This window comes from Myodes glareolus, chromosome 24, assembly GCF_982192425.1.
Source record: "Myodes glareolus chromosome 24, mMyoGla1.1, whole genome shotgun sequence".
Lineage (NCBI taxonomy): Eukaryota > Metazoa > Chordata > Mammalia > Rodentia > Cricetidae > Myodes > Myodes glareolus.
In genome coordinates this window covers 12961639-12984810 of record NC_142049.1, presented here as the reverse complement: position 1 = coordinate 12984810, position 23172 = coordinate 12961639, and the positions used below count along the sequence as shown (strand labels likewise).

General features: G+C 45.7%; 1 protein-coding gene across 1 annotated transcript in view; it reads right to left on the bottom strand.

Annotated features, from left to right (window-relative positions):
• Positions 1–576: 576 nt before the first annotated feature.
• Positions 577–23172, bottom strand: part of Abhd17c (abhydrolase domain containing 17C, depalmitoylase) — a 39099-nt gene continuing 16503 nt past the window's right edge. Inside the window, exons 2-3 of the mRNA XM_048435259.3 lie at positions 5501–5680; positions 577–1985 (exon numbers count right to left, since the gene is read on the bottom strand). Of these exons, the coding sequence (XP_048291216.2) occupies positions 1766–1985; positions 5501–5680 (400 nt within the window). The 3' untranslated portion in view covers positions 577–1765. The remainder of the gene's footprint in view (positions 1986–5500; positions 5681–23172) is intronic.

Sequence of the window (23172 nt, the reverse complement as noted above, 5' to 3'; positions counted from 1 at the left end):
AGGCCTCTGGGGAGTTTCTCCCCATCTGGTGCTCTGGACTTCTGGGTATACCCTGGAAGCCTTGTTAATGCACTCGCAGGGGAACAGCCCTTCCCAAGGCTCCCACATTAGCCAGCAGTGATTTAAGATCAGAACACAGTCTGCTCAAGCACACACACCCATATTCTTCACCTTCCCCAAGAGCTGGTACTAGAGCCATGTGCCGTGTCAGGAAGCCACCACATCCTCTCAAACATGACCAGGAAGGGCTGCTCTAGGAGCTGGCATCCTTCCTCTGGTGCTCTCAAGGCTGAAGAGACCTCACCGCATCCCCAGATGCCTTCCCAGAGAAACAGGCATTTTGTCTCTGTCAGCTATGTGGTGAGGAGACTTCTCTTAGTTTTGTGCATTTATAGGTAGTGCCCACTGCATGTCCCACTTAGGGACCTTCTGTTTACTGCTGCTTTGTGTTTCGGCCTATGGAAGTATCTCAGGCATCTTTCCTACAGCGATGCCCCAAGGATCCCCTCTTGAGATGACTGATGCGATCTATTTCCTTCAATGTGAGATGAAGAAAGAAGCACACAAGTCCACGTGTTCTGATCCATGCGTCCTTTATTCCATTACCAACCACCGTGCCACATTCAGGCAACAGCACACAAACTGGCAACCAACGCAATCCAGTTGTACAACGATCTGAGGCTTACAGTACATTTAAGGCTTTTAAATTTGAAAAAGGAAAAGAACTAAAATAAGACCAAACAACCCCAAACCCAATCCCCCAACCAATACAAGTAGTGTAGCAATTTTAAGCATCTCATTTCTGATGTTCACCTGGCACGACTCCAGTGTCAAAACCCAATAACTCCTAAACTAAGAAATCAGCTTAGGGAAATTTTAATTACCTAAATTCTTCAAAGCAGAAACTTGGAATTTTTGTCTTGGAAATGTTATAAAAATTTTAATAGCAAAACATAGGAATAAAAACATATTAACAAAATGTATTCAATCATTTACAATACAAACAAGGAATCTGCAGTCTGTTGAAGCCTGACTAAAGGAAATACCCATTAGGAATCTGTGCACAATGTCATTGCAAATATGTACAGGACTTTAAAAAAGCCGACAAGAAGGACTTTACAGAAGGAGAGTCAGCCAGGCTTTATTAGACCAACCAGACAGTCAAAATATTAAAACTCTTGGCTAGTAATAAATTTACACTTAAAAAACCCCAGTTTCCTGTTGTTTAAGAATATTCCAGTTGTATTTATATGGTTATAGCTGATGAAGCTGTTGGCGATAGTTCATGGGTGTGGGAAGGACTGGCGTGTTAACACAGCTAATGGAGGATGTCTCACAACAGGTTTCCAGTTACACTACCATAGCTTCACAAACGGGTCTCACCCACGGCACCAGAGCGGAGAGTGCTGCAGTCAAACACTGGCACCTGGGTGAGAGGGTGATCCTGCACCGGTTGGGGAATCAGAGGTGACAGCGAGGGAGACAGACTTGATCACACTTTAGTCTACGGACGCTGGGAAACAGGCCCCACAGTCAGCTCTTGTTCCCACTCCTGCAAGGTCACGCAGCTGAGACCCCCAGCTGCTCAGCCTAATGGAAGGTGGAGATTAGGTACAAAAGACAGACTTTGTTAGCTCTTTAAGGAGAACACCCCAAGGGCTGGGCCCTTCTCTGTGGTTATTGGGCATCACTGTTATATCCAGTCAAAGTGTGTGCAAACAAGGATCCTCGCTTCACAGTAATGAGGTAAGGTCGGCCGTCATCTTCAGGAGTTGGGAAGCTCGTGAGATATGAACTGTTTTAGACGTTCTAGGTACTGTGCATAGAGCTCTATGTCATTGTGCCCAGCCCCCTCAACCCACAAGGGCTCCACAGCACGAGGACAGCGCTCATACATCGCCAAGCCATGGGAGAAATCGATGACCTCATCCTCAGTACCGTGGATAACCAATACAGGAGAGGTGACTTTAGATATCTTGTCAATGCTGCAAGACACAAAGGGAGGGGAGACAAGGACCTTTAGTCATGTTCACAGAAGTGCTGCCCTGATGAGAGGGTCAGCGTCACAGCTGGACAATACAGAGCCTGGTCAGTAGTGCCCAGGCACAGGTGATGAACTCACATCAACATACTATAATTTCTCAGTTTTCATTTCCCACTGCTATTCTAGTAATATTTTTTCTTTAACATTATTTTAATTTGGAATCATTGAGGATTTATAGGAAAGGAAGATATTACAGTTTCCCATAATTCCTAACTCATTTTCTATTGAGCTAACAGCAGCCATTACCATGCAGTATTTGTCAAAATCAAAAAACCAACTTTGGTACATACACATAGCTAACATCTCCTGCCTTTATTTGGATCCCACTTAATTTTCCCACAAAAGTCACTTTTCTATTCCAACATCCTGTCAAGACTACTATACTACATTTACTACTTTTTTAAAAAGTAGTTTTATCAAACAGACTAGTACCTAATTTTTCTTTAGATATTCATATTTTGAGAAGACTTTAAAATGTAAATAGGCGAGCATTTGATATGTCTGAATGAACATCTATCTCTGCAAAGTGGGACTGGACGCCCTCCAACACTCACAACTCTTCTCGAAGAAGCAAATCCAGGCTGGGCAATGGTGGTGCATGCCTTTAATCCCAGCACTCAGGAGGCAGAGGCAGGGGGAGCGCTGTGAGCTCAAGCCTGGTCTACATAATTGAGTTCAGGACAGTCAGAGTTACATAGTGAGACCCTGTCTTGAACAAACAAAGAAGCAATTCTGGGCTGGAGAGATGGGTCAGTGGTTTAGAGCACTTGATGCTCTTACAGTGGATACAGACTCAACTTCCAGAATCTGTAAGGTGGCTCACACCCACCCAACTCGTTCCAGGGGATCTGATGCCCTCTTCTGGCTTCTTCGGGTACTAGGCACACATATGGTACATATACATGAAGGCAAATTACTCATACATATAATCTTAAAATTTTTTTCTGAAGAAGCCCCATTTCATAAAAACAGGAGACTAACTTTTTGATAAAAACAGCACCACTTAGCTCAAAAGCTTAACTTGGTGTTTAGATTTTACTCCAACCGTCTTCTGTTAATAAAAACCAAATCCACTCTTACAGGATGAATTCTCAAGGATCTGAAAAATCATCCCAGGGAGGAGCCGACGGGACCATCAGCATCTGTCCGGCTGAGTGCCCGGGCGACTGCTCTGGCGAGGGATGGTCGATTAAGCCATGAATAAACATATCTTTCCATCTGTCCTTCGGCCCAAAACCTGCTTACTGCTGACTCCTTTCTGCAGTTGATCCTGGTCAGACTTGTAAAAAGACACAAACAGGTCTATCTGTGGGAGTCTCGCTGATAAAGTAACAGCTACCGTTCATCACAGCTGAACACTCTACAGTCCGTCATTTAATCCTTAGGACACAGGACCCATGAGGAATTGCCTTCTGTTGATCAGGGAGGGAACTGAAGCTCAGAGAGATTATACAGTAACAGGCACCAGGCCAAGGAGATAATACAGAGGGCTTCCATCAGTTATACATTCCAAAGGTCTACAAGTGACTGTCACAGTCTTTATGAACAACCCAAGAAGCTGCCAACTGCTTGAAGGCACCACAGAAAGACAGAAACACCTCAGCAGCCACGGGGTCTGCGAAGATCAGGGCCTCTGTGGCCATGTGCAGTTCTACAGAGCAAGAATCTTACCTGAAACCTACTCCTCCCCTGGACTGAATGTGAAAGTGCCTTCCTCTATAAGCTTTCAATTATACTCAATTAAAAAAGCTATTTACTCATCAGTTACGGCAGGCCTAAGACTATGTCCATGCTGCTGTCTATTCCCATAAACCCCTGACTGCAGAGGGCATCTGAAGTTGAAAGCCCCGACAGAGAACAACCAACACTGAAGTATAAACAGGAACCATCCTCTCTCTTTCTGACACTGGAAGGGACTGTGAAAGTGTCTTCCCTTTCAGAAAGAAAACATTCTGTCATTTGGTAGCAAAGGATACTATATTAAAAAAAAAATGTTTGCCAAATCCAATTAATGATGAAAGCCAGAGCAGCCATTAATGGCTTGAAATATATTCCATCAATAATTTAGGGCGCTGAGTAGGAGTAGGGGCCTCTTTGTCTCTAACCTTACGAAACCAGTGATATCACTGCTGTTGGCCTGATCTGTAAAGAATACAGTAACCAGATCAACTTCTTAAAGTTGCTGGGAAAGCCAACTGGGGGTTCAACCACAAGCCTGGTGGATGTGGCAAATAGTATTTGTTGCTGGTTTGTTATTAATTAATAACATATAATTAGTTCCAATTGCTACATTTTAAGGTATAGGCTAAACTCATCATTTTGTTGCCAGGGTAACTCCTGGAATTGTTTTCCACAAACATGCAAAATATCAGTCTTTAAACAAACTGCCTCTCATTACCAATTCAGCACAAATAAGGCCACATTTACGAGGCACATCAACCCTACTTAGCATTCGCAGTCACACCACCAGAAATGCACAGTGTCCCATTCCCAGGAAGCGGGTTTTCAGTGAAACCTGGTACAAGCTACAGAGCTGAGGGTCAGCCAAGGTGCTAACAGAGGTTTCTTCCTGTGAAATGAGACAGTGGAACACAACCTTATGCGACCTAATGCTGTGTTTTCTTCTCCAGCAAGAACAGAACGCTGGCAATTAATAGGTCAACCGAAGTCTTGAGACTATGCATTACTCCTGCTGATGCTTTTCCTGGAAAGGGTAAGACAAGCTGGCTAGCTTTGCAATGGACTGTGGGAAAAAGCTAGGGGGCAAATACTCTAAAAATACATCTCACATTATCACTTAAATAACAGAAAACAAAACAAATAGCCAAGAAGGAACTTGCAACGAAAGCACTTTAGTCACAGTTTATATTTACAGAGGTTCTCCCTTCCATTAAGGGGAACTAGAGACCAGCAGGGGTCAGGTCAGCTAGCAGGAGGGGCCTTGGCTGGCCAGGATGAGTCTCATGCCTCTCTCGGACAGAGTGTGCCTGCAGGGACAGGATGCAAGTGTAAGATCAGGACAAGGAGGCTGTTTTTCTCCGTTATCTCAGGAACACCTTTCTATTCTTCTCACAGAGACTACCTGAGCATGGATCTTTCTCCTCATCCGCATCCTCTGACTGGAAAACAGAGAAATTTCATACATGTGCCTATTTTTTATTTCAATGTCTAGACCAGGGCTAATTGCTAATTTATAGCTCTTGTGTGTAGCTCTTCAATAATTGAGCAATACAGGTCCCTCTGAACAAATCAACACTGAACTGGAAGTTCCTTTAGGACATGCTCTAGGTCCTTATCCATCATCTGGAGACTGAAGTCTCAATATGCTACGTTTGCCTCATCCCTGGTGGTGCCCGGTGGGTCTGACCTGGGGGGATGCTCAATCAATATTAGAAAGTGCACAGATGTGGGCTCTGAGCATGGGCTGACTTTTCACTGACCCAGCTGTGAGCTTACCTGGGGAAAGCATCAAAACAGTATGTTTTTCTGGTATCCGGAAAAGCGACACGCAGACCAGACATCAGCGGAGAGTGGAGGATGACAGCTGCACACTCATAACGCGAGGCCAGGTCCACGGTAGGGACAGTCCCAATGCTCTGCCCATAGAGGATAATGTTCTCGGGACTCACGCCATATCTGTGGAGAGCAGAGGTTACAAATCATCAGATAATGGGTGGGGGGCAGGGATGGTGACAACAATATCGTAAGCCCACAAAAACTCCCACATACATTAGCTTAAAACCGTCATCTAACCTCTACATTTTAACGTAAATGAACGTGAATTTTATAAAAACAAACAACAGAGGCCTATTTCAGGACTAAATGACTAAGACTTTGCTTATACATTTGTAAAAACAGCAAACGCGACTTCGCTCCTGACTGAGGTTCTAAACAAATTCACAGTAGGCTTCAGGTAAGGCTTTACTCAGTCTGGACATTTCCTGTTCTTCCTATTAAAGATTTTCTTTTATAATCACGTTTCTGAAGTAAAAATAAAAACAAGGTCTGGCAAACTAATATGAAGAACTCTTCCTGTAAAGGTTTAAAAGTATGACAGACATTGGAACTTACCACAGAACAGTTCACAAGACAGAATTAATTTGAAAGCAATCACATCTTTTTCAGCCTCTTCTCAGGGCTAAATGCTCCCCAGCTTTTGTCTCAGCAGTGGTCTCCTGACTGCTTCTGTAGGGTTCCAGGTGTGTAATGCCCGTGGGGAACACTGACTACACTTCCCAGCCTCCCTTGCAGTTCCAGCCAAAGGCAGATGTTAATGAACACCCATGAGGTGTGGCTTTGAAAGAAGAAGTGTTCTTTCCTTCCTCCCCTCCCTCCATGTTGTTGGGAAGTGGTGTCAGATGAAGGTGTTACAGAAAGCTACATCCTCCTTCCTATGAGGGTAGAACAAACCAGAAGGCAGACAGAAAAAGGCACCCTCTTACCAGCCTACAATAAAGAGATGGACGGTGAGAGACAGAGATGGCTCAGTGGGTAAAAACACTTATGGCCAAAGCCGAGGACTTGAGGTCTTATCCCTAGGACCCACATAATGGAAGGAGGGAAACTATTCCTACACTGTCCTCTGCCTCATGTATGTGCAACATGGTACATGTGTACACACACACACACACAGACATACAGAGAGAGAGAGAGAGAGAGAGAGAGCTATCAAGAGTATAATACTAAGAGCACCTAGCTAGAAAGGACAAAAAGACAGACAAATGAGTGGGGGAGGGGTGGGGCAGAGGAAGGGCGGACACCTAATACAAACAGAACACATTACTTAGTTTTGTTATCACACGACAAGACATATTAAAGCAGTGAGTAGCTACTTTATATCCAGGAGACTGGGGAAAATGAGACAGCTTCAAGGTGGAATGTGCTGTTTAATCCTCCTGTCATCTTGGCTGTGGCTGAGTCCCCTAGGAAGCTCCAGCCCTATACATGTGTAAGTCCTCCAGAGGCTCTCGCTGAAGACGGTGCCAGCCCATGGGTTGAGTCTTGGAGGAACACAGTTGGAGGGGAAAGGGAGCCGAGTACCAGCACCCATCTCTCTCTGCTCCTCCCTGACCACAGACCCAGTGTGACCAGGCACCTCATGTTCTCACTGTCCCGCCTTTACCCCCCCACTACTCACACTGCAAGTCATTAGAAACCCCATCCTTCCTCAGGCTGCTTTGTTCCTTTTGTGCCGGAGGAGAACAGTAATACAGATGACAAGACTGAACCTCAGAAGTGTTACCTTACTGAAAGAGTATAAATTGCTACAAAAACCTCCGGAAAACAATCTGGCACTCTGACACTAGCCGGTAACACTAGCGATACCATGCGCAAAGTGTGTAAAGCCACCAAAAGGAAAAGCTATTGCTTACTGTTCACCTGATGCAATACTGAAAAACAGGGATTTCAATTCCTACACAAGAGGACAGTGGTGATGATGGGACAGGGAAGGGTTTCATCCGGGAAGGCTGTGTCACTTGCACAGCGTGCAGAGTGGCAATGGTCTATGTCCTGTGACGGTGTGCCTCTGTTGGTCACTAGGCTGGACATCTGCCAGCTGATGATCCTCTGAGATCCGTTGCAAGAATCTGGGGTCAGTTTCCCGAGTATTCTGGAGATCTTACTGGCACTGCCTCTACATCCTTCCTCATGGAACTTAAACTGCACTTCTAATCTGCCTATTCTGTGAATCATCCCATGATTATGGGAAGCAGGTGTCCTGGTTTCTGGATCCCAGCCGGTCTCAAGTCCCCTGTCTCACTGACTCATGTTAATGACATATACCCTGCTAGCCTGCCAGGACTCTGCCCTCTGCTCAGGGCGGAACTTGGGTATCACCTGATCTGACAAATGCCCACATCAGACCTGCCTTGCTCCCAGCTCTATCTCCATGAACCGCCACGATCCTCATTCTAATTCATCTCTCACTCTCACCACATAATATACCTGTCTGGAAACAAGGCCGAGCAAATGACCTTTTACCATGTTACCTCCTAACCACACCCTTCGGCAAATCCCTACCTCCAAGCCCACATACCCAAAGGAACCACCACCTGGCCCAGATAACTATTCCACCCTTTACTCTCTAAGCAGCCTGACTGCCAGGAAAGCTCAATCTCTCACTGATCATAAACACCCTTTGCCTGCAAACCCTCGACAGCATTCATCACTGCCAACCGCTGGGCCCTACAGACTCTTCTTCCCAGTTCTACCTCCTTCTCACACTTTCCTAAAGCCTCTAGTCCACTGCAGCATCGTTTGCCTGAGCTATTCATTCATGCTCACTGAAGTGAGGTGAGGGGTATGTGATGAGCCACTATGCTGCATATAAGTCCTGCACTGCTTGTGGGATGTAAGCCTTAGGTGTACCCTTTAGGAAAGCTAAGGACATCCATGTCCAGGGATCAGTTGGAGGCATATCCAGCTTTGAACTAAATATGATTCCAGCCAAAGGCTACTTGTGTAAGATATAGAAATAGTCACAAACACACAAGCAAGCACACGCGTGCACACACGACGGTACTGCTTTTTTCCCCACTTTTGCTATTTGCTTCAGGTAAGAGTTTCTGGTCCAGAGCCTGCCCAGTAGGCTAGGCCAGGCTGGCTAGTCAGCCCCGAGAATCTGCCTATCTCTGCCTCCTTAGTTCAGAGATGACATGTGTACACCAACATGCCTGTTTTTTTAACATGGGTTCTAAAGACCAAACTCAGGTCCTACAAACAGCCATCTCTCCATCTCTCCAGCTATTTGAAAAAAAAATAACTAAAATCCATGCATACTTAATATTCCTATGATATAAAACTTACTGAAGTCTGGCATCCTGGAAATATTGGATAGGCACACAATCTCCAATTTGCAGGGTAGTGAACATGAAAGTCAGACCAATACCAGTAAGCATATAAACTTTGATTTTACGGGTATGACCTAAGGTTTTCTAGAAACAAAGCTCAAAGTCTCAGAGTCAGGGTCTGAGGGAGCCATGGTCCTGGGTCCAGCTTCCCATGACCAACAGTGTGACTGCAGGCACACCCTCGCACACCTCCACGTTCTTCTCAGAATCTTCAAATGTCCACCACGATTTTGTAAGCCAAACTACATGCGGTCCAGGAGTGGCCTGGAGCCAGAGACACCATGACCCTCTCAGCATCAAAAGGTGTCGGACAGGAAGACCCACCCTAAGCCAGGGAGCACCGTCCCCTGAGAAAAATCACCTATAACATTAAAGTCATTTGTTTTTGTTTCAATGTAAAGCTTTCTTCTCTCCTCAGCAGAGCATAAGCCCGACCTCCCTGAGACACCCTGCATCCTGTGAGTTAATGGGCCTTGACTTTGTCCTTTGTCAAAAGCTTCCTCCTTTATCTTCAAAAGTGTGCTTGGCACAGTTCCGTTGACTTTGAAGTCAACATTTTAAATATTTCAGAGCTAGAATTCCTAGGGGAAATGTCTTCAATCGTAGGATGAAGATAAATACACCAGGTAGTGGGAATATTAACGGGAGGACGGGGTCTGGGGATAAGGAGAGACTCTTATCTACTGTGGGGCAAAACTGCAGAGCCAAACAGCAAACAGCCCAGCTGGAGAGGGAAGCAGGTGCACACACAGGCCAGCCCCAACCAGGCTGGATCCTCTGCCTCCAGGCGAAGTTATGGTGAGCTGACTGGGGACTTTCTGGGCATAGAAAGTTTAATCAACTCGAGCTTTACATTTTAAATATGAGGAAGAGGAGAAAAAGCAACCATCAGAGAAAACATGTTGAGCTCCCCTTTTCTAGGTACACCTTTGTAGCCTGGAGAGGTCTCAGCGACTGACTAACCAAAGCCTCATGTACTGGCTTCCCCGACTGTTTATTCCAGTGATGAACAGGAAACATTCAAAGAATCTGCTACATGGTACTGCTTGAGAAAGTAAAGCATTTACAGGTTATTGGCATAGACTATGTTTCTTTTCTTTCTAATTTTTAGTTAATTTAGTTGAAAGGGACATTTACTTTTTGTAAACTGTCCCCTCTAGAAGCTTTACAATTTTGAACACAGTGTTCCCTCCATACCAGTTATAAACTCAAACAGGCCAAATAAACCATGAAAAATAGCCTTACTGGTTCCAAGATACAACAATGGGGAGGGGGGCAGTGCGGACAAAATTACATGCTCTTGAGTCACGTGTCTTTGAAGGAATAAAAAGTAGATGGATTCAAACTTCTCAGTTTGTACAGACAGGTACAAATGGAGGCAAAATGAATAATACAGCCAGTGGGATTGGTCCAAACACAGGGTAGAGGATGGGTATGGGGAGCTGGGTACAGCTCTGGGAAGAAAGGCAGCTCACACAGGAACCTGGGGGTCAGAGGGGTGCTACTAAAATTGGAGATGCGGCATGGAAAGACTGGGGGGTTTCCAGGACACAGAGCTTGGCTGCAAGCTGTGGTCTGGGGAAGATAACTGTCTATATCAATGCGCACATGACAGGAAGGCTCAAGGGAAGGGAAAGGGAGCGTCAGACAACACTAGAGAGAGAAGGGCTGACAAAACCGGCGGAATCGAGGGGCTGCAAAAGAGATCAGCTGGAGCTAGTCAGAATTTTGTTGCTCTAGAAGTCCAGTTTGGGGTATGTTGAGTTTCAGGAAACTAAAGTAAATCTGATGTTTACTGTACCACATAATTTTCCAAGCCAACTACTACAGTCTCCATGAGTTCAACTGGGCCCGCTGTGTATGAACTTCCCAGCGTGGCTGCTTCATGGCTACCTATGCCTCTGCTTGTAGCCCTGCACCCACTGCTCTGTAAATAATAAACTCATTGGTTCCCCAGAGTGAACTCTGGTAGAGCTGCAGCCTGTGCTGTCACTGGGACCTCAGTGGAAGGGTGGATGTGGTTCAGCCCCACTGCCCACCCAAGGAATTGTAGCAACAAAACCTGTCAGAATTAACTGTGAGGAGAAATCCTCTCAAATCTGATATATATGCTAGAAAGACCATCCTTGAGTACAAAGCTCTATCTTCTGCTGTAATTCAGATGACTAGCTAAAAGAGGCAGCCTGGGGCATGTGTATGTGAACAGGAACTCGGATCACCCTGGGTATTAGAGAATGTCTCCAAAACCTGTGGGATGTTCAAGCCTCCTATGCGAAACAATGTTGAACCTGCATATAACCATGCACACCTCAACACTTTCAATCATCTCTATACTGTTCACAATATTTAACTCTACTGTTTATGGTATAATGAGAAGAAAAAGAGCCTACATGTTCAGTACAGGGACAGGCATAGCCACAGCAGGACTAGCTACAGCCCTACCCACAGCGTTCAGTGGGTGCCGGAGAAATTGGTACGAGAAGCAGGAGGCCACGTGCATATTTACATACTACTCTGTTCACATGGGTTTGGCATGTTACCCAACAAACAGCAAATTCAAGTTTTGCTTTAGGGAACGTTCTAGAATCCAATCCTCTACCTTCCAGATATTCCCAATTTGTAGTTGATGGAATCCATGGACGTAGAATCCATGGGTAAAGAAGGCTCAGTTCAGCATTTTGCTAATGCAGAGATTCTGGGAAGGATCAAGTGCCCAGATTCTATTCACTAGGATAAAATGAAATGCATAGGACACAAAAGTCTCTAAAAAACACAACTTACAGGAAGGCTTGCAGCGGTGTGTGCAATGCTTATCAGCTCAGCCTTTCTTTGTGTTTATCCAAACAGCCATTAGGCCAGGCATCTTCCTTTCACAAAGCACCATCCACCTGTTTACAACAAGTCCTTCTAGCCGAGTGCTTGCAATTTCCTTCTAAATAGAGATTATAGGAAAGGTTCTCCTACAACTCAATTTTTTCTGACATTCAAAACTGTTCCCTACTCCAACTCTCTGTCAAAGCAAAAATAAATAAAGCCTGACATGACTTAATTTTAATATTTTAAAAACCATCTTTCAGAGAAAAACTACAGCTCAAAGAATATAGAATTAACTGTCTCTGGATCTGTTACAATTAAAATAGAGTCACTTACTTGAATTCATCTAAATATAATTGAGCATGAAATTATCCCGATGATAATCAGATTCCTGGCATTCTGTAATTATCTGACATGTTGGAAAAGCCAGCAAATGCTGCCTCCCCAGCTGCAGATGCCTCCTAGCAGGTGAGAACACAGCTGCCCTGCGGGCCTCTGCAATATGAACTGGCTTCGGCAAAATCCGAGCACAGCCCCCGACAAAAGACCAGTGCTAAGTGCTGCCTTTGTCCATGGGAAACAGTTGAACACAAATCCCAGCTCTAAGAAACCCCGATGAAGCTAAGGCACAGACATCATGAAAACTCTCCCATGGGAAGACAAAGTTTAAAAGCTCAAGTTCATGGCCCACAACTGCCAAGGCAGAGTCACTTCTTAGGAGTGGAACACGTGAAGTACTTGCTCTCACTCTGAACAGTCTCAGAGGAGCTGTGGGAGACCTGCAATGTCTGGAAGCTTTCCCGCATAACACTGCCTTAACAAGGCTGGGATGCCACAGGTCACATCAGCTCATGCAACAAAGGGTTTCCACTAGCAAGCTCTCTCATGACAGCGGAGACAAGACACCTATGACCTGCTCTTTTCGGAGAGTGCCACATCTGGGGCAGTCAATAAGGTCTGGGCCCCTCTAGTGTAACGGAGTGACTTTTTAGGCTAAAACACAGGACTCAAGCATGCTTTCTGGGGGTATCTGACTCCTGTCTGAATCATGTCCTCGACTGAGGCAGGACAGCTCTGTCACCACACAGACTCCTTGGCAACTACTACCAAGAGGAAAGCCAAGTAAGGGCACCAGTCAGCCTGGTTCTTAAGGACCCAACACCCAGCTTGTGCTCTGACTGTGATGGTCTCCTGATGAAGCTGGGTGAACATCGTACTCTGGACGGCAGTGAGGCGCACATGGTCACGACTGCGGAGAACAGGGCAGGAGGAAACACTGGGAGTCAGTGCTCCCGGGTTTGTACCCTCGCTTGCCACTGCAACTACAACAGAACTCCCCCACCCTGCTTCTCTGGCCTCCTGGACTGCAGTGAGGAGTAAGTGAGCGAGAAGAGAACACAGGGCAGAGCCAGCCCGAATTCTCAGACTCACTTCCACAAACGCACTCAGCTCTCTCCTTCACAATCCTGTCTCCCTCCCCTGTGCCTTCCACACTGGTGTCCCATTTCCAATCTCAGGTCTTGCCCAGCTAGGATCTACTGTGGCCCCAGTTACCACAGCACACTACACAGGCTGAGGCCAGCACGCTGGCTCACTTGCCCTGCGGTCCTGCCCTGCTCTGGACTCATCCTGACTACGCCCCAGACACCTGCAACAGCACCTCTGAGCAAATCTAGCCACCTGGTCCTTCCTCAGTGGCATTTTCAGCTCCACTCTCCTGAACCAAATTCTCAAAAGGGTGCCTTGTTTTCCCACTCTTACTTTTGCTTCCAGAACCTTCCATCACCCTCTTTTTTGAAAGCGCGCGCACACAAACAAGTCACATCAATTATGGAAATAAATCAAACCACAGGACAGCTTGGCAAGGTCCGTAGAGACTGCAGACAGACGGCTGTATTTTACAGACAAGGAAACACCAGTTCTGAACAAGGTTGAGTTAACTGAGACTGCGATTACTAAAACAGCTTAAGTGAATCAGAGCCGGAACTGGGACTTAAGCAGGGGAGAGGCACAGAATTCCAGATTTACCAGTTACCGTGAATGACAACCCCTGAAGGGTGTAAGAACTGAGCTGGAGTCACCAGAGCTCTGACAGGTCAGGAGCTGCCGGTGCTCCACCTCTACCATCGACAGGTCAGGGCATGCTTCCCAGCGCCACACCGGACTCTAGCTCCCGCTGCGCACCAGGCTCTTCCCTATCAGAGGCGGTGGGTGAAGACTCAAAGATGCAGCAGTCCCCATCAACATAAAGTGGTTATGACTGGAACCAAGGATGATGGTGCACACCTATAATCCCAGCAACAGAGAGGCAGACACAAGAGGATCATCTCAAATTTAATGGCAGCCTAGCAAGTTTCAGGTCAACCAGGATATACTACGACTCTATCTCAAAAACAATGTTTTTGTTATTGTTATTTTATTATCACTATTTTCCTGAAACAGGGTTGTTCTGTGTAGCCCTGGCTGTCCTGGAACTCAGAGATGCACCTGCCTCTGCCTCCAGAATGCTGGGATTAAAGGTATGTGCCACTATATCTCTCCTTAAAAAAAAAAAAAAATTTTTTTTTTTTGGTGATAAATAAAAAGCTGTAAGGGCTGGGCACAATGATACACACCTGTAATCCTAGCATTTAGGAAGTAGACTCAGGAGGATTGCTGAGTTCAAGGAGTTCAAGGCCAGCCTAGTTTACACAGTTAAGATTCAGTTAAGACTCTTTAAAAAGACAAAATCAGGTTACACTGGCAGATGGTGTGCGCGCGTGCGTGCGTGCGTGCGTGTATTCATAGTTTCAAAACAAGAAAATAAAGAGACCATTCCCCTCACATCTGACCAACACATCTTATTTCCTTATTATCCTAGATTCTACATTGGAAGACCAGCTCCCCCAAATTCTAAATAAAACATAAACACACAGTAAACCTCTTTTTTAATTGTAAAATCCAAGGGCATTAAAGTTTATTGGTATTATAAAGAAATTATAAAGAAAAAAGATTATCCACTATAGGGAAACTGAGGTAGGAGGATCACTGGAGACCAGTCTGGACCAAATAGCAATAGTCTGTTTCAAAACCAAGAAAACGAGAATCAGATTTTAAAATGTGACCACGCTGTGCTCTTCTGCCAATCTGGAAGACTATTCCTCCCCTGGGATACTTAGTAGGGAGGGTATAAAAGGCGTGGTGATACCAAAGCTCAGATCCTAAACACTGCTGTGAACGTCATTTTACCTTCCTTGCTAAGGCTTCTAATGTGCTGCCTCCACCCCGTCAAGGACTCTGGGATCAAGTGTGCCAGTCCTGATAGCCCAAAAAACAACAGATGCGACTCTGTGACTCTGAAGCCTGACCCACAGAACTTCCCATTTCCTTTCTTTTTTTTTTAAAAATATTTATTTATTTATTATGTATACAACATTCTTTCTGTGTGTATGCCCTCAGGCCAGAAGAGGGCACCAGATCTTCTTACAGATGGTTGTGAGCCACCATGTGGTTGCTGGGAATTAAACTCAGGACCTTTGGAAGAGCAGGCAATGCTCTTAACCTCTGAGCCATCTCTCCAGCCCCCCATTTCCTCTTTCTAGTCAGCCTCAAACAAAGCCTTGAAGTAATTTCAATGTTCTATTTTAATTAAAATACTATGTAGGGTACAAACTTAATAAAGCAAATCCTACATCCTTATTTATCGTAAACAGGAAGGCTTTCCCGGCCACTAAGAACATTGAGTACCATGATCAATAATTCAAAATACCCAGCTAACCACATTCCACTCCACACACTTCACTATAACCAGTTACAATGTCTTGTAATGTAGTCTTTGGGAGTAAATGCAAACCAGAGGCGTGGCAAGCAAGACAAGCACACAGGGTTGAGTGCTCAGGATAAGACATTCATAACCTTTTGGTTGTTGTTGTTTCTTTCAAGACAGGGTCTCACTATGTAGCTCCTGGCTGTCCTGAAACTTCCTAAGGAGACCAAGCTGTCCTCGAGCTCAGAGACCCACCTGCCTTTACCTCCCTAGCACTGGGAGTGAAGGTGTGCACCACTACGCCAGCTACATTCACAGACTTTTAGGCAGCAAGTACATACTGAGTGTTACATTGTTCTGCCGTCTCCTTTTCTGAAATGGTGATGCCTTCAACAAGCTACATGCTAACAAGGCTGTGGACAGCTCTAGCTGCATACCTGCTTTCTACTCTGAAATGAAATTATTCTGTAAAATCTTCAGACTGTAACATCTGGATGCATGGATCATCCACACTCAGGTGCCTGGGGGGAGGGGGCCTCCTCACCCTGACAGTCAGCAGGAACTGAAGAGGGCAACACAGGCAGGCAGAAGGGCATGCCACGGATTATGAGGACAGAGGACATTCGAGCCAGTACCCTTGCTGAATGGTTAAGCAAAGGCAAGGGGATGAGGGCAGTGAGGCAGAATCAGACATAGACATGTGCTCCTAGGCATTCCCTGTTTTGAACACAGAATTTACTGTCTCAGAACAAGGCTCATCTGGGACTGCCATGTGCATGTGTTCTCAGGGGCTCAAAACTTCCCCTGCTAGGTTCCTCCTCCTAAATCCACCTGACTTCAAACCCTGGTGAAATCCCCTCTGAGACACCTCTGGGCACTTCAACACATCACACTTTAAACCCATCCTCAGCCTAGAAATATCCTCCCATCATTATCTCTAAAACACTGCTTCCCTTTGCTAATTTACTGGTGTCTGAGCTCCCATCAAAGCAATGCATTAAAAAAGTCACATCAATCATAAAGATGTGATCTTAAAGGTGTAAAAAGTGGGCGGGCATGTGTGTGACGCCAGAGAAATCAAATCAATATAAAATCTACAAAGCAAGAACAAATGCTTTCCATAATATCTACTTATATGCATGTTTATCCCGAAATAAACATATTTTCTACAATGTATTAGAATTCCTATGACTGAAAAGAGGAAACATATGGCTGAAGTATTTAAGAAAATATGAAGACTTTATTAAGATTTCACATCTGCTATACTATAGCACAAAGCAAAATTCATGAGCAAGATAATAAACACAAGAATGGACAGCAAATACCTGAGTTGAGCAGCCCCCCTCCCCTAGACCTCTTAGAAACCAGAGGAAGGTAGCTCTGACCCTCTGTGAGAACTATGACATGGCTTCTGGGGACTGCCCTCAGAGGATGCTTGACCAGCGAGCTGATCATGAGTATCATCTGCATTTGGTACCAGAATACCTGACTTCTAAGTATGGTCAATCTGTCTCCCAGGGCCGACACTCAGGGCATCAATCCAGGCTGGGTGTACTTGGAAAATCTGTGCTTTTAGATAATCTGTTCAGTAACCTAGGTGATAAAGTTTTATCTTCTAAAAACAGCCTCAGTTCTCGTCAGACCTTGGAAGACCCTAGAACTTGCTTACCTGGCTTCACTGACTTGAATGTATCAAGAGAGGTAGAGGACCCAGCCACCACACATCACTACTCCTAAGTAAGGCCCTAGGCATGGACCTTATGTGGAAGTCAGCACTGAGGTGACTGATCTGTCCAGTGATGGGAATGGATCAGGCCTACACCTTCTCTGCTAGAGTAACTCATCACTGCCTTCCTACAGGCTCAACCTTACCAGGTCAAAGCAAGTGGAATAGCCCAGTGCCTAGGTGCTACTACCTGTGGCTCAGGCCTGATGTGAACAACTGTCTGGTTCTGCAAGAATTTGCACATCGTGGGCCACCTGTATCTATATATAAGGAAGCCTTGTGCTGGTGGCAGACAGATTCTGTTACAGCAGTGGCTTGATTATTAGCAAATGCCCAGCACACAGCAGAACCCATTCTACACACCGTGTCCTTGGTCCTAGCAACAATCTGGCACTGCCAACTCCATTACACAGACCAGGACACGCAGCACCCTTCAGCCAGGTAAGCTGAAGTTCAAGTCTGGTGTTTGCCTCCCTGTCTCCACAGAAGACCAGCGAGGCTGTGGTGAGGGCCAGAGAGGGCAGCCTTGCTACACAGTGCAAAACCCTATGAAGTCAGGAATGCAAGCCTCCCCAAATACACAAGGAAATCCTTGGGCCTTTCCCACAACGCCACACTCATGATTCTCAGGATGAAGTCCACATCTCAGGAGGCTGCCCCAGACGCATGGTCACTGACTCCATGGTCCACAGGCACACTCAGGGGCAGCTTTGGACAGCTACTTCCTTTCTCTCACCCAACATTCCCCGTTACTGCAAAGCAACTCCTTATTTTCGGAGTCTGGCCATGTTCTAAGTTTCAAAGAATGCAATGCTCTGACAGTGACAGCTAGCTGAAGGACCAAGAGAGGCCCAGAAATGTGGACTATTCACAGCCCGGCACAGAAGGCTGGCAGGGCACAAAGAATGCACTTTATCACGTGTGCAGGGGAGCTCTGAAGTGCTACCTGCCAAACAGCCACATAGTTCGAATTTCTCACCTTCAGTTTCTCAAGAAGCCAGATAACTTCCCATACCCTCCCCCAGCTGGCGGCCCCAGGCTCTGTATGAAGGCCCTGCCCACCAGACCATACTCAGCGACAGAGTTCTGTCAAGGAAGGAAGGGGTCAAGTCTCTTAAGAACTAATCATGCCCACTACAGCATTTACAAGCAAGCTAATGGGTTTTCTCTTTGCATTTACAGCTTAACATTTCTCTCTTCCCTGCAAGACTGGAACAAGGCTGCCTGTGACCTCAGACTGAACTTACTGCTAGCCCCAGACGACGGTGAGGACACGGGAGCAGACTGTCAGAAGGGAACCACTTAGACAAGCGCACGAGTCTATAAAAGTGCTGATAGGGCCTGAGCTCAAGACCATAGTACATGACACGGCACCCTTTCTCACTGCAACTTGAACGACCAGCACAAGAATAAAGAAGTGGTTAGCCAAGAACAGGGGAACTCCTCGGCATTTTAGAAAAAAGTAGGGTTTAAAATATTTTTGCTGAACAATAGTGAATCAAAGAGAAACCACAATGAAAGCCAACACACAAAGCATTGAATGCACCAGCTACTCAGGCAATGGAACTTACTGACCACCATACCAAACATTCACATAACCAAAGCCACAGCAACACTGAACTACAATACAAAACTCGGGGCTCAAGAGACTTGGGGTCAGTGACAGATGCCAACTGCATGGAGCAGGATCCTCAGTCACACCTGTCTGTAGCAGCCCAGCATCCCTAGGATATCAGAGGCCAAGTCAGGTCATAGCTACTACAAAGGTCTGCAATGGCTTAAAAACTGAAGAGAAAACATTCTCAATTATCTGGGACTAGTATACAGCTGTCAGTCTGCAGTATAGAGCCCACCATTCTGGTTTTCTTTCTGCTGCCGTGATAGAACATTGTACAAAAATCAGCTCGAGGAAGAAAGGGTTTGTTTGGCTTATACTTCCAGGTTATAGTCCATCACTGACGGGAGCCATGCAGTAACTAAAGGCAGAAACCATGGAGGAAAGTAACTTGCGGGCTCACTCTCTATATACAGCCTAATAGTACCTGCCCAAGGTGGGCTGGGCCTTCCTACATCATTAACTACCAAGAAGTCTCCCAAAGACAGACTCACAGACAAACCTGACAACTGAGACTTTTGTGTCCCTCTGATGATTCTAGGCTATGTCAAATTGTCATGTAATTCAACCCAGGACACTCACAAACACCAGCATCTCTGAATGAAACCTTCCCCCATGCTACTTTGCTGTTTCCTGTGATTCTTAGACAAGCTGACTGGCTATTCTGCAAGGTTCCAGAGCAGAGGAACATAAAGACGGAGATTACAAAGGAGAGGAAATAGCACTGGTGTTTCCTCTAGTGGTACTCTGCTGCTGGTGGTTCTCATCCTAATCAAAACTGGCAAACTAAAGCGATGTTACTCTGTTCTTACCCAGGGGGTTCACCATAGACAAGGATCCCAAGATCCCTTGGGAGGAGAAGAAAACTCTACCTTCAAGCAGTCATAAGAAGGCTGAGGAGGAATGGGGAGAAGACAAGAGGGCACTTTCATGCAGAAACACCAACACCCCAACAAACACAACTCTACCCAAGAAACTTCAGGTCAGCACAGAAGCAGCTCTGAACCTCTTGAACGGCTCCATTTTTTGTTTTCAGTCACCCTTTCTTCACCCTATCATTTATCCCCATTTATAACAAACAGACCACTCCAGACAAGATTTTAAGTCAGCAATCAATCAAAAACTACACTGTAGAATACCGTTTCCTAATGATGATCCAGAGTCATTAATAAATGATTATGTCATTCATTTTCTGCTTAGAATGGAAAGGAAGCACATGAAGACATTTTAGATCTGTTTTATCAGGAATTGCTGAAGTTTTGAAGTTTAAGAGGACACACACCAACTCTGAAGATCTGTAAGCAACAGCCAGACCGCAGCTTCTCAGAGAAGGATCTGGCTACCCCCCTCCCCTTAAGTATCTGCTCCCCCAGCACAGTGTTCTGGATCCCTCATGTAAATAAACTCTTGAGAGTCCTAGACTTTGGAACTCTACCCTCCCTACGGCAGAAAGTCCAATGTCTATCTGTCTGGGCAAACAGCTTTCTCTAACAGTTGGTCACAGCTGATTTGGGGGCTCTGTCTGCAGGGAAGGTTTTTCACCCCCCTGGGCCTCTGAACATGCATCTGAGTTCAAGTCAGTCCTGTTAGCTGTCTTCCTCCCTGCTCACCAGGCAGCTTTGTTTTAAGAAGCCTGTTGGGGAGCAGGTGGCACAAACAGGATACCTGGTAGGTGCTGGTACCTTCCACTCCACACAGAAACCTACAACTGATGCTGACATCCTCCAGAAGTACTAACGAGCTCAGCAACAAGGGGATATGGAGGAAGCATGCTGCTCAGAATTACAAGGACATATTTACCTATCTTTTTTTTTCTTTGTAGACAGGGTCTCACTGAGTATCCCTGGCCTAGAACTCACAGTTCCTCCTGTCTGTGTCTCCCTCATGCTGGGATTAAAGTGCCACGGTGTCTGGTCTTCAAGAAGGTATTTAACACTGGTGTTTCAAAAATATTCAAAGCTGGTTTTAAAAAGTTAAACACTAAGCTAGAGACCTGCTCTGGCAACAGTTCACAGAGGGAAAACAACTTGGGGGTAGCCTTATTACAGGTCTGAGCGCAATGACACTGCTGAACACAGAGTACCCAAGTCCCTAAACAAGCCCATGTCCCCCACCCAACCTGACCTTCCTGGATCCTACTTCTGTGGCTCTGGCGGTCATTTCACTGGCCAGTTGTATCCTGAATCAGTAGAACCCTGGATACAGGAGGCCCTGTGACTAGTCTGCTACAGATGTCCCAGAACTGAAGGATCTGATCTCCCAGGACCCAAGTGAGGGAAAGCTTTGGGCTCCTGCTAGGTGCAAAATCCATAACTTGGAAAGAAACATACCAGGAGCCAAATATGGTTTTCAGGGTCCCATGTTGCCCAGGATGGCCTGGGATGCACTCTGCAGCTAAGGCCAGCCTTGACTTCCTCATCCCCTTGTCTGTGTCCTATGTGCTGGAATTACATGTGCATGTCGCATGCTTAGTTTATGCAGTACCGAGAATTGAACCCAGGGCTTTGTTTTGTGCATGGTGGGCAAGCACTCCAACATCTGCGCTCATGCTAGGAGCCAACTGGAAACTTTACAAAAATGGGCAAAAATGGAAAAATGGAAGTTGCTAAAGCTAATATGTGCAGGACGCATGTGGACAAAATGACTGTAGCAAAGATGAAAAGGACTCAGCACATCGAGCTTTGATTTTTTTTTCCTGCACACTAAATGATCCCTAGCCTCTGAATGAGTACACATTCAATTATAAAGGGAAAAGGGACACTTAAGAAACACTTAGAAGAAGGTACAAAATCATCTTTAAAAGTCAAGAGTAACTAGGGGATTTACCTTTCTCTCCAGCTCTCAGTGAATCCTCCCCTGACACCGCAGTTCTGCTTGACTCACTGCAGAGATGCACACTCGGCTTGGAGGCAGGAGAGAAGGACAGGTAGAAACCACACAGAAGGAGATGGGGGAATCACTTCCCTAGCTCTTGTCCACGACAAATCGAGTGCATTTTAAAACAACAAACATAAACTGATAGGTGGGGTCATGAAAAGTATCAACAATCTAATTATTCGATCAACCAAATCTCCTGCCGGGAGTGTGGCTCAGTCCTGGCACATTGGCTGACAGGAGCAAGGCCACAGGTTACATCTCCTGCACCGTGAAATAAACAACTGAACCACAGGCGTGGCACTAGGACTTTCTGAGAGGAAGTAAGTCCTAAGTCAAGCTGAGTGCGTCCTAGTTGTCATACCTGCCAAACTGCCCCTTCTCTCCTCCCAATAAAATAAGGGAGTTACTAAGTTTGCAAAAACTAAATAGCAATCAATTACTGTAATAAAAAGCAGAAAGGCAGTATTTTTTTGCATTTGGCTTTCCAGAAACTGGCACTGCTTTTACTTCTTGCTTTCTTACTTTATCGAAAAGTCAAAATGTCTTCTCATACCATTAGCATTAGCAGTCTAGGGGATATTTCCCATCCTCACAGTTCCACTAAGAATCATGGGACTGTCATAATCATTTTCTTAATAATGCAAGGGACAAAATCTTAAGACCCATTGACAAGTACCAAGAACTTTTTACAGGGCACAGTCTGTTTCACCACAAGTGGCCATGCCTCTGAATCTCTCCGGCTAATAAGACTAAACTCGAGTGGGATCAGAGGGGCTCCATTCAGCCCAGCTGCTTGCAGAGTTTGGATGGGTCTCCAGAGTCCCCTTGCTTTAGGAGTAAGGGACACCACCACTTTCTAAACTTTGAGAGCAATGCACCAACAGCTAGAGCTACCAATCATACCTCCAGCTCTGGGTCACAGAACTCGCCTTACTTGTCCCTGTGGTTGTCAAACAAGCCTGCTGGAGCCAAGTCCTCAGGTCAGTAAATCACAGAGCCACCAAGCACCAGCCCTCTATACCCTGGGTCTACAGGACTCCAAGAAGGAAAGCATCACAATGCTAATTTAAGCTCCCTAAAGAAATCAAACTGATTTTCTGAAAACATTTCAATGCCCCCCTAACAATTTGATAGGAAAAGTTGGTCCCTATCTGAATGTTGTTGTTCCAGCAGTGGTTGCACTACAGGTTCGAAGCCTGAGCGGCATTAGAGCATTTCAAAATAAAAAATAAATAAAATTAACTGAGTTAATCACTAATCATCACCAATTACAAGAATATCAGTGAGATGGCAGAACACTCAGCTGCCCAGAGGGAGAGGGGTTAAACCCAGAAGACTGTCAACAGATCCGCTGAGGCAGGTGGTAGCCGGAATGTTTGTCAAGAGAAGCGGCAGCTGATACTCGCTCCTCAGTCCCTGGCTCTGCTAAACCACTGCTGCCAACTTCCTCCTGAACTCTCCTGCTGTTCCTGCAGAACTGTTCTCAGGATCAAAGGTTTG